This window comes from Populus euphratica, unplaced genomic scaffold (genome assembly GCF_000495115.2).
Source record: "Populus euphratica unplaced genomic scaffold, PopEup_1.0 scaffold32.1, whole genome shotgun sequence".
In the NCBI taxonomy this organism is placed as follows: Eukaryota; Viridiplantae; Streptophyta; class Magnoliopsida; order Malpighiales; family Salicaceae; genus Populus; species Populus euphratica.
The window spans coordinates 1,197,415-1,210,146 of NW_011499861.1; the positions used below are offsets into that span (position 1 = coordinate 1,197,415).

General features: G+C 33.0%; 1 protein-coding gene across 2 annotated transcripts; it reads right to left on the reverse strand.

The window, feature by feature from the left end:
- Positions 1–355: 355 nt before the first annotated feature.
- LOC105124807 (F-box/kelch-repeat protein At3g61590-like) lies at positions 356–3,445 on the reverse strand. Of its 2 annotated transcripts, none has more exons than XM_011024945.1 (3): positions 3,121–3,445; positions 2,270–2,348; positions 356–1,815 (listed from the first exon to the last, which is right to left on the reverse strand). In XM_011024945.1, the coding sequence occupies exon 3, from the start codon at positions 1,782–1,784 to the stop codon at positions 567–569; it is 1,218 nt and encodes a 405-aa protein (XP_011023247.1). In that variant the 5' UTR covers positions 1,785–1,815; positions 2,270–2,348; positions 3,121–3,445; the 3' UTR covers positions 356–566. The 2 variants fall into 2 exon arrangements, with proteins under 2 accessions (XP_011023247.1, XP_011023246.1); XM_011024944.1 differs by having other exon boundaries at positions 2,252–2,348; positions 3,121–3,444.
- Positions 3,446–12,732: the final 9,287 nt, after the last annotated feature.

Below are 12,732 nucleotides of genomic sequence, written 5' to 3' on the forward strand. Positions count from 1 at the left end.
ATTGCTCTAGATTTGATCCAGGGATGGCAGAATTGCCGAATCCAGAAAAGGAACAGAAGCACCATGCCCCAAAATTTTCTCTGGCCTTGAAATTTTAATGAGATCATCAAAGCTATTGAACATAAAATATACTTAGCGACTTCTTCTAAAGGGCATGCTAGATCCAACCAGTAAAAATTGGAGACGGAAAAATGTCGCGTTGAAACAACTCAATGTTAAGGACATAAATAAAAGCCAAAATGCGACAAATCCAGGTTGCAAATATGCATTCGATGCGTAAATCGACAAGAAACAGTGGAGGAACGTCTGGTGATGAGGCCAGTGCCTGGATGAATCCTTGTTGAGTCACAAAGTATTTATACAAAAGGTGTTCTCGCGCAAAGAATAATATTCGCATTTTCATGAATTAGCAGAATTTGTTTGCAGGTACAATGTGCAAACTTTTCTGGAACTGATTTCATAATGATTGAAATTGAAGGGTAAACAGGCAAAAAGAAAAAAAAAAGGGGGGGAAATTCAGACATTTTTCAACACCAACACACTAAATTCATTAATTCAATAACAAATTATGGTGCCATCTCAATCCTAGGTTCAAAGCAAAAACCAGTAAAGAGCTGAAGAGGGAACCTCTTTGTCACTGGGCACTTTTGTGACCACTTCCATTGTTTCTGGTTAAAGTCAAAAACAAGAAGCGCTGGAGCCCCATAGCTCTGGATGTATATAAGATTATCCGTACCACTACTTGCAAAAACATCATCCAACTCCCCAAATCCTTGGAAAAACTTATGGGGCATTCGGGCAATCTCTTGCCAGTCCTTGCCATTTAGAACCCAGATGCCAATCCCCTTTATTATGTCAGGCCGGTCTAGTTTACCAATTCCCCCCACCATTACAAGCTTCTCATTCAAATTCATCAGACGGCCACAAGTAAGAGGACAAGGTACTCTGATAAAACTGCTTATCAACAAGCCATGAGAAGATCTGCTGGATAGATTGTATGTAATCAGACCATGACGGGTTTCCAGGGTGCCACCTCCTGCAGAATATATCAAAACATATAAAACCCCACCACAGATTACACTCTCATCACCACCTCTCCATCCTGTCAAAACCTCTGTGCAAGAAGTTACCCACATCCTCGTATCAGAATCATAAATGTGGATAGAGAGATCCCATTGGAAAAAATTCCCAGGGACTTGCTTAGACTTCACAATTGAGATAGTATAACCATGTGATATCCGGTTCACAGAAATGGCAAGTGCACTGTAATCAGGAAATTTTAAACCTGGGGACTCCTGAAGCTTCCTGCTGTGTTTGGTGATAGGGTTGCAGACATACAACTCGCTTCTGCTGTCATTGTCCATGAAGGAAACCAAGCCACATGATGAAGCAATGAACCAATTGGATGTCTTGATGTGGGGAAGATCAATGCCATACCATTTTCGAAGGATTGGATCAAAGGCATAGCCAACAGGTTCATCTGAGCTTGTGAACATAAAATACCAAGGTTTTTGAGGCAGGACAAGCGAGATGTTCCATAAAAACCTCCTTGAACTAACAATCTCATGCCATCTTTTACACACACAGCCAGCTCTGAAGATGCTAGCAACGGGAAGACAAGCTAGGATTCGTTCTAGCAGATCATCGGGCAAGATTAAATCAACTGAAACAGCATTAACTTCTTTACTGCCTTCATCGCTAAGTTCAGAGAATGAATCAAACTCACCCATGCCCCTTGTTGAGTCCTCGAAACAATTAATTACCCAAGATGTTTCTCCCTCCATGATGAAAATAGAAGACGCGATCAAAAAAGATCTGGGACAACAAAGATGGTGAGAGAAAAAAATGAGAGAGACAAGATAATTTTGAAATGAAAATTTATGGGAATAAAAGATAAACCTCCTTGTTGCCAAATACGAGTTACTATCACCTAAAAATGCACTAAACCTTGGGAGATCCCAATTATAGCTCATTGAGCTAAACCACCAAACATGATATAGAATAAAATCTAGAGATTGAAATACATGGCAATCAATCTGACAGTTATTAACGTTGAACGATACTAGAATTCACAAGTGAAAAAAAGGAAAGAACAAGTCTTGATGTGCTGCAGAAAGCTAACAGTATCTAAAACTAACACCACTTCCAGATTCAGAGATACAAAACCCCAATGTTTCCCCTAAAATGATTCTGAAACCTCAAACATAAGGCATCAAAGAACAGATATCAAAACATAATTCAACTAACTTACGGGAAGACAAGAATCAACCTGCAAGCTCACTGTCGCTCCACATCCAGATGCAGAATTGTGAAAAAATAAGACCCTATAGTGATAGTCTTAAGGGCACCTGCAAAGTTAGTAGGAACAGGATCATATGCTGTCATCCTTCCACATATTTCAGGTTATATAAATTCATCTTTAAAATATCCAACCACAGACCCAGAGTAAAGTCCAACTATTAACAAAAATCTCACGAAAAAGAAAAACTGCAAAACTCCCAGCATCACTGGCCCAACAAATATGATAAAAAAGCCTAGATTTTGTCATACAAGGAACAAGTGGAACATGAAAGCATATATTTTTAGCATGATCAATATGGTACTCAGCTTGCGGAGAACCAAGCAGGCCCCTATATATTACTTTACACGTTACTTTATACCCGGAAGGAAATACAATGAAATTAAAAAACCTGACAGACTGGTTACCAAATCAAATGCAGAGCAAATTTTAATCCTCTGGATTTGAAACGACATCCATGGATGGATGCATCCCACATTAATAAAAATAAAAATTGATGCTTCAAAAGGACAACAGCATTTAAAGAGGATAGCATGTAAATGAATCCATTGATCTAAAAAAAGACACCAACTTGTGTTTCTTTCAACACAAAAACAGCCTTTTTTCATGGTTATCAAACCCTAATAAAACTGCTGTGGTGAGCCAATAAAAAACAAAAATGATGTTAGGTAAGATTAGGCTATGCTTATCTATCAATCAAAACATCAAAACCCCACTTCGAAACTAAAATTAAAGCACGCAAATAGATCACTATAAACCCATTAAGGATTTGCAGGAACAGACAAAAAAGAAGAGAACTTTCAAGAAATGAAGCCCCTTACCTCGTTTAAGACCACCAACACTCTATCTTCCCAGCCAGGTCTTGCCAGATTTAACAGGGAAAAAAATGGCATAAAAAGAAAGAAGAAACTTCAAAGAGAGAGAGGGGAAAAAAAACAGGAGTGACACCTTGATAGAAGAAGCAGTGAAAGAGAGTATTAAAAGCAGATAAAGAGAAAACTGAAATGAGGGTATGTGAAGGTCTTTTCCTCTAATGGTAGAGAAACAATGACATGGGTCACTCCAGATTTGGCTGGCAACCCGTGCCAAAGAAACCCATTTTAGAGAGAAAAGAGTGGGGTTTTTTATTTTTTTAGTGTGGTTTTATTTTATTTTATCTTATATTCTTTCACATATATATATTATAATAAGAAAAACGATAGGTAGAGATCAAAAGGTACGTTTGGAAATAAAAATTGTCTTTAAAAATATTTTTTATTTTTTAAAATTATATCATATCAAAACATAAAAAAATTAAAAAAAAAATCAAAATTTCACCAAAACAAAAACCAGCGCGACTTTTGAAGTGAGAGGGCCTTTTTTCTTCAGAGTGTGGTGTGTTTGTTTTGGCAAAAGGAGAGAAGGGGGAAGGGGCGTGGTGTGTATTTGAGGCGTTATTCAAGCAACTATCGATTTTTAATGAGTAGTTGAAAGAAGAAAACATTTGGATTTTGACTCTCATCACCCTCCGCAATTTTATTTTATTTTTACTTTTTTCCCATTTTTCTTCTTTTCTACAAGTACATTTTAAGGCTTTGGTTGGACTCTTTATTCAGGAACTCTTTTTTTTTTTTTCATTATTAAAAGACCTGTTGGATATGGATTATACTGTGGTTAGTGATGATGCCAAACTACCATTGGGCTGTAGCTGGGTAACACGCGTATTCGTGGTAAGATTTTTATTTCATATAACTGCTTTAATTTAATTAGTAAACTCTGAATTTGCTATCAATTCAAAAACTATATAGGTTTTATAATTACCGAAAACTTATATAATTATTAATTTTAACTAATACCAACATCCATGGTTAAAAAGAAATTATATTTCATAATGTTGAAGTTGTTTAGCATGTACTGGTAAAATTCACGACGGAGCCATATTTGATCTCTTCCGGCTGTAGGTAAACATAAAAATTAGTTTGTACGGGGTTCCTTTTCTTCTCTCTTGTCTCGTTGGAAGCACGATGACCTTCCTTCTGGGCCTTGTTTACCTAACTGAAATCCGATCGTGTCCCATGTCAAATCTTGATCTCAACCACCATTGCCAGTTTGCAATTTGCAAATCAGCGAGCAGAATCTTTTGGCCTCGTCATCGACGACGCTCAAATCATAGCACTGCTTCAATTATTCATGCATGTCTGCATTTAAAAATTGCATTGCGTTACTTTTGGTCAGCTGGGATTGGAGTTACTGGTGCTGTTACTCGGATTCTTTGACTTAATGAAGGCTGGGAATTGCTAAAAGATTGCTTGACCAGGTTTTGAATTTAATTAGTAGCTAAACCAGCTTGTTGAATCATACAATAATCATTTATGGGGACACAAGCATCTCTTGCTTGAGTGTGCCCGTTCAGAAGAGGTTATACAACAGGATTATTTATAAGATAGTGCATCCTAGTGGGGTCGTGCTGGCGATATTAACATTGCAGTTTTTGCCTTCTTTTTTATCTTTTTTCTTCCCCTAGCTCCTTCATGTTTGCTCAGCAGTTCTTCTTCTTCTTCTTCTTCTTCTTCTTCTTCTTCTTCTTCTTCTTCTTCTTCTTCTTCTTCTTCTTCTTCTTCTTCTTCTTCTTCTTCTTCTTCTTCTTCTTCTTCTTCTTCTTCTTCTTCTTTTTTTTAATCGAGCGGTGATCATAAGAAGACTTCGAAAGACAAAACAAGGGGAGGGAATAGAACATATTTAATAAGAATATGCTGCTCCGTGACGGATTTCTATGGGTATAAGCAGCCCAATTAATGCTGTGAACATATTGAAATGCTAATAATATTGCCTTCTCTAAAGCCTAATACTAACAAAATGGATTGCTGATCACGATGCCACTAATGCGTGGTGCGTGGAGCCAAGTTAATATATATATATATATATATATAGAGAGAGAGAGAGAGAGAGAGCATGGACAAAAGGAGGGATTGGGGGGGGGGGGGCCCCCCGAGGAACCCAAGGGAGGGATGTTGCTGCTCTTGCTTTTAATGGTGGGGCTGGCCATTAAAAACCAAAACAGCAGCAAAAACCAAACATATAAACATATATTTAGAGATATTTGGTACTGTGTTAGAAAAGTATTTTTAAAAAAATTTATATATTTTTTAAATTAATATATTTTTAATATTTTTAAATTATTTTGATGTGTTGATCTCAAAAATAATTTTTTAAAAATAAAAAAATATCATTAACACTTTTCTGAATGAAAAATATTTTAAAAAACAACAACAAACACACTTTTAAATATATTATTAAACTTAATTTGATTGAGATGTTTATCTAGTTTTTGAATTAGGTTGTTGCAAATTAGACCCCAATCTATGTATAAATTAAACAATCAGCTCCTAACCTACAAAATTTTGTTAATTTCTTTCCTTATTTTCACAAGCATATCCCCTGTGAATTCCCATACCAGAAGATTAAATCATTAAACTGATAGAGGGACATGCGATTAACTAAGCAAAAGTTTTTAGTCCTACACTTGAATTACAAAATCATAAAGTCAGTTATAGAACCGATTAAATGTCTTTGTTCGAATTTTTTTACCAATTTCTGTATTTTTTTTTATGATTATAGAAACTGGTAGAGATGAACATGTTAAACCAAGAGAGTTTGGGGAGAAAGTGGGAAGATTTTAAAGTTTGAGGACTGATTTGTTGATAACTACATAGTTAAAGACCAGTTTGTAACGATCCTTTAGAATTTCTTTCTGTCCCGATGTGTTAAGGACAATTTCGGCACTGTCAAGAATCTTGTTTCAGGCCTGTTTGTTTTTTCTTATAAGAATATTTTTAAAAACATTTAAAGTTCTTTTAAATTATTATTTTTTTAGTAGATATTCTAATTTTAAAAATAATTTTTACAAAATAATAAAATATTATTTTAATATATTTTTAAATAAAAAATAATTTAAAAAACAACAATACTATAATTTCAAATATTTTCTTGTCCGTCCATGAAATCATTGTAAGATGGCTACCAAAAATCACGCCTGTGTATTTCGCATGCATGGTTAGATCCCTTTATATCGTTAGCAAACATCTAACACAGAAAGGAAAAAAAAAAAAGAAGCAAATACATACTTAATTCTTTTCGTTACCATAGCATGGACTGGTCGGGGATACCATGTGCACCGCCCAGGAAGGTAATTAGACTGTGTTTGGAACCGGATTCAACTGTTTTTTTTAATTAATTATTGTTAGTTTAAAATTATTTTTTATATTTTAATATTATTTTGATATAATAATATTGAAAATAATTTTTGTAAAAAAATAAAAAATATATTATTTTAATTTATTTCTTGTTAAAAAGTAAGTTAAAACATAATCATTATTATATTATTTAAACGTATTTTTAAAATCCACCGCTTGAAATTACATGCTCTATCTATAGGATGTGGATATTCCACACGCAGGCAAGGTTTTTTTAAAATAATATTTATTCTACGTCAATTGTTGAAGGATGTCTTTAGCAATTATATTATTAAAAAAAATTAATATGAAAAGTCACAAAAACCCCTAGCCATAGCTATAAGGAAATTTTATTTTAAATGCAAATACTGTTTTAAAATAATTAAAAAGATGGTAAAGCTTCTAGATTCGAGATTTTACTTTTAATAGCGATTAAATAATCCCGTTCCTCTGAATAAATGTATGGAGACCTTATTACCCTGTCCAGATCGTTTTTTCATCATTTGAAAACGACCGGGCAAAATCATTACTCCAATGGTGCGCAATCCATTACTGTCGATGGCAAATATCTAACACAAAAGGGTAAAACAAAAAAAAAAAACTTATATTTTTTTTTGTTACAATAGCAAGGTTTGCCTGGGATACGCCCAGGAAAGTTGCTATATAACCACCGGTATAAATTAGATTACTTTCTTTCATCGCCAATAAATAAAGATTTTATTAATGACTTAAGTGAAGAGAAAATTGGATTTAAAATCCACCATAAACTAGTTTTTTTTCCTCGTTTTTGCAGTTTTTCTTTTTCACTTTTTTTCTGTTGTTTCAACCATAGATAACCTATACACTATTAACTTTGTCATGGAAAGCTACCTATCAACCATCGAGAACCACTGTGAATTTTTTTATGAGCACATACGAGATATCAAGTAAAACTCAACCTCGTATATTTAGTGAAGATATATATAATTTTAAGGAAAATCATAACCTCCAAACTAAGTTTGTATATTTAATTAGAAAAATCGAAACACTAGAATTAAAAAAGAGTGGTCTACCATAAACTAGTTTTTCTGTACTCGTTTTTGCGGTTTTTCTTTTTCATTTTTTCTTTTTCTTCCGGCCACCAATAACCTATACACTACTAACTTTATCACAGGAAGCTATCTCCCAACCATCGAGAATCACCGTGAATATTTTTACAGGTACATATGAGATACCGAGTAAAACTCAATCTCATATATCTAATAAAGATATATATAATTTTAAGGAAGATCATAACCTCTAAGCTAAATTTACATATTTAATTAGAAAAATCGAGACATTAAAATTAAAAAAGAGTAGTCAATTAAAATCTATTTAAGACATTGTATGTCAAATCTGTGAAATAAATGAAAACTTAACCAATAATTATCTAATCTTGTTTTTTAAAAAAAATATCTCCATGAATAAGCTTATGTTTTAAAAAAAATATTAAAAAAAAAACAAATAATTTTACAAATAAAAACCATCATGATACAATTAACCAGTCTTTATCGTGGTCAAGCATTACAAATTTACAATTGTCATGGCATTCCATGCACCATCTATTAGGCTTGGGGACATTTCATATTCCGATGAATGAGTGGCACGCACAAGCAATGTTTTTTAAAAAATAATATTTATATTAAATCAATTATTAAATAATCCCTTCAAAAACTCCATTATTATAAAAAAAAAAGGCTAATATTAAAAGATATAAAAACCCTTGAACCATAGCCATAAAAATTTTGATCCTAAAAACAAATGCATCTTTTAACCATTTTAAAATAATTAAAATACAATAAAGATTGAGATTTAGAAGATTCCGCTTTCAAGAATAATTAAATAATTTTATTACAATGAATAAATATATAAAAACCTTAGTACCCTGTGCAATATGTTTTTTTAATTTTGTAGGAGATCAGGCAAAATCATCAATTCAATAATGTGTAATCCATGGTAAATTTAACGTGTTTCATGGCGTGAGAAATTATAGTTTTTTTTTTTAATAAAATAATAATTAAGAGTATTATGATGGTTGCTTTTTAAAATATTTTTTATTTAAAAATATATTAAAATATTATTTTTTATTTTTTTAAATTATCTGTAATATCAACATATAAAATAATTTTAAAAAAATTAAAATATTAAAATATTAAAAAAAATTAATATAAAAGAGAATCATTACGAACTCATGGGACGAGTGATCACGAGGAGGGTCTATAGAAATATGTCAACCAAAGTTACACTGAAGTGCTAGTAGCAGTCTTGTGCAAAACCGTGGGCCTGTACCGAGTGAATTGGACATGTGTTGGAGTCGGGATTTCCGTCACTTGCATGCATGCCTGTCAAATCATCAGATCCCTATCTTAAGCAACCTCTGTTAGGCTACCTACAATCGAGATAATTATACATAAATGTTCGAACTTTTTTGACCTTTGTAGTTGGACGTCTTAACTTTTTATTTTTATCAATTGAGTCCCTCTGTCAACAAGAGCACGGTCTATCGGATCCTTTGTGCAACTTATATAATTTTTTTCTATTTACATTAAATTTCTTTCGTTATATTATTGTGATTATGCTATATTAATAAAATCCTAACCTTTTTCTCTTTTATTTTATTTTATTTTTTAAATTATTTTACATGATATTAGAATATAATTATATAAAATAAAATTTAATTGCAAACACGGGCTTTTACGGTGTAACTCTTATCTTTGTCAATTGAGATGTTCATCTGTTAAAAGAGCACGTTTAAACTCGAAGGACATGTCAGCTAGAGGATGACATGAATGTCAAAACCTTACCAGAAAATCATGACAGAAATGTTGACTCTTTAAGTATTCATGCCATTGATTAAACCGGAGAGCACATATTTACAACCCATATCTTATGCCCAGATGTTCTAAAGGGAGACCTTTTAAACTTAGCCAAACAGTGCTCATCTTTCATATATATGTTCGCAGCACTGATCATTTTTCTTGAAAGATTTTGATGTGTATACCATTCTTTCCGTCTGACATGATTTTTGGACAAAGAAGGTTAATTTATCTTCAAAAACCATTGTTTTATTGCAAAAATAGGCATTCATATTATAACTCATTAATAGAATTTAGATGGAGGGACCTAGTTGCAAAGTTTTAGATAAAATAGGTATAGAATTGTTAGGAAGGGGATTTCAATTAAAAATTGGTTACAGCTTGATGGTTTAATTTATAATTGATCATGGATGGGGGGCTCGATAAAAAATTGGATATTACTTGGAGACTGAGAGCCCGTTGGCATTAAATTTCAACTTTGTGGAAAAACACAACATCAAACAACAGGCATACATGAGATTACCATTTGTTTAATGACCAAAAACCCACAGAACATTTTGGAGCCCATCACGTTTTGGACACACAGCTCGCCTGTAAAAAGCTTCCGGTGGTCTTCTAAGAAGAGGATGATGGAAATGGAGGACAGGTCATGGTCAGGCTGGCCACTCACGGGGTCAAGATAAAAGGAAGAGGTTATTATATTCGTCTCCAAGCATGTCTTTTTGTTCGAAATATTTAAAATAAATAATCTCTAAGCATGTCTTTTGATGTCAGTTTCTTGTGTACACTGAGAATTAGTTTTTTTAGATATATCTTCGCATCAATTTGATATATTTTTAAAAAAGATTCTTAACTATTAAGTGATTGCACCGAAAACACAAAAAGGCAGCAACATGCTCATACGGAAAAAAATTAGCTGGAATAAAGTTAAAACACGAATAACACCAAAACTTTGTTTTATTTCTGAAATATTAATTCGGTCAAGTATACATTCTATACAATGCCTTTTATAGGCTATAAAAAAACAACCTCAAATGTAAAACAAAATCAGAATCTTAACATACAAAGAAAATTAACACAAAATCTAAAAATAAAACAATAAATTCAAAAAATTATTAAGCAAAATTGGTCTAAGCAGCAACTTTCTATCCTTTAAAAGATGGAGCAGTTCCTTTTACAAAAACATCTTATAAAGTTTTCTATAAAAATTTGAACCCGATTCAACAGGTTAAATCTATTGTTATCACCATTTGAAACCACCATCTTGGTCTAACATGACAAGGCCTTCTCTTGACCCGTAGACTTACCTCCCTAGTTCTTAAAACATATATCAAGTCACTCATAATCTGATTGGAACATATATCTCTATAATTATACAGAACACTCAATCTTTGCAAACCAAACTACATTATTAGACTAACCTTTTAAAATTTTAGCATGTCAAAATTGTTTCATAGCATATGATTTTATATCATTTAAAAAATATTTGAATTCATATGTGAATTTATAATTATTTACTAGGTTTTTACTTCGTCATGGGGCAATATCTATACAAGCTACTCGTATTTTATCTTCATACTCATTCTAATTAATATTCCACTTTATTATACACATTGTATTCACTTGTCCTCAGCCATAATATTAGCTCTTAGGAGTTTTCAAACTTACATCTGAGTCTCCCACCTTTTTAACCAAAGGTGTTTCAACTCTTTTTCATATGACTATCGTATCCTTATTGGGGATGTCTTAGTAGTTCTAGTATTTCATATTTATTTTATCATGAGCACCAATGAAGAGAATGTTGTCACTTCTATGTTTGAAACTTCCTTACTAGCCTTTTAATTATCCAATTTGCACTGTTTTATTTAGGATGTTTGATGGCTCCATCCATACCTTCTAAACCAAGGTGTCTTTGTCTTTTTTTATCAGGTGACTATGCGATAACTATTTTTTCCACCTGAATGATCCTGTTTAAAACTCAATATCCTTTAACATATCTTTCTAACCTGTATATATCCAACATATTGTCTTTTCATATACTACAACTAGTGTCATATCTATGAACAATGTCTTAAAAATAATTTTTGCTATTTGTGTTGCAGCGATCCTTCACAATTCTTTCATAGTATAATTGGTCTGAATGTCTTTAACTATCTACCCATTTGATTTCTCAATATTTGACGAGCCTACCGATGATACAGACTCGTTAAGATTTTTTTTTAATCTTCTCACACTACACCATGATCTTCCATGTCCCATGCAACCGGGTGTTTAAAGTGCCCAATTCTTTCTTCCTCCAAGGCATTAAGCCATGCTAAATCTCCCTCAATAAAGCTAGCTTACTACTCAACAATTCAACATATATATTGGGCTAACCAATATTAACAATTCAACTTTTATTTTTTTTCATTACCATCATCCACCAAGATGATCTCTAAATACTTTTATTATTGGGCAATCTGTCTTATTATAGCACCACTATCATTCATAATCCAAATATTAACAATCAAACTATATTGAAGCTTCCTGAATGATCAGATTGCTAGAAAACAATTCCAAAGCCATCCTGATCACAATTCAGACGGCTATGATTTGATAAAAAAATAAAATTTGATTTGAAAAATGAATCAAATTTCATGACAAATCTAATGGTGTATGGGATCATCTATACTGAATCATATCTTTTGACATGCAGCTTGACTCCACTCTGCTCGTCTTGACTAATCTACTTGATGATGTATCAAAAGAAACTAAACGTTGAATAGTGATGTGGCACATTGACCACGCATGCTGACTTGTTTGGGCAAAACTTTGACTAGTTCGTACATGTAAAGCCATGCAACTTCTCTCTCACACACTCTTTTTCTCTCTTACGCATATAAATTAATGTAGGTGTTTAGGTCAGTTTGCATACACCTCGACTAATTTTACGGGTCCTAAAATTAATGACCATGTAAGCTTTCAGTGGCCTTGAGGTTTATGATACTGTAACTAGTGGCCTCTAGGAAATAAACTCAAAACCTGATCAGTTGAGCTTCACTCTTTAAGGTTATAATTTATAAATTTATGGCCAATTGATCCCTTTACCAGTTAGGGGTGTTCATTTTCGGTTCGGTTCGGGTTTTTTCAAAAAAAAAAACCCCAAAACCGGACCCGAAACCGGGTCAAACCGACCGGTTTTGGTTTGGTTCCGTTCGATTTTTTAAGGGAAAAACCAGTTCAAATCAGTTTGGCTCGGTTTTTCTCGATTTTGACTCTGTTTTCTTGGTTTTGGCTCGGTTTTTCCGGTTTAGCTCGGTTTTTTTTCTGGTTTCGGTTCGGTTCAGTTCGGTTTTTCGATTATAAAACCGAACCGAACCGGCTGGGTTTTTTCAAAATTTTATTGGTG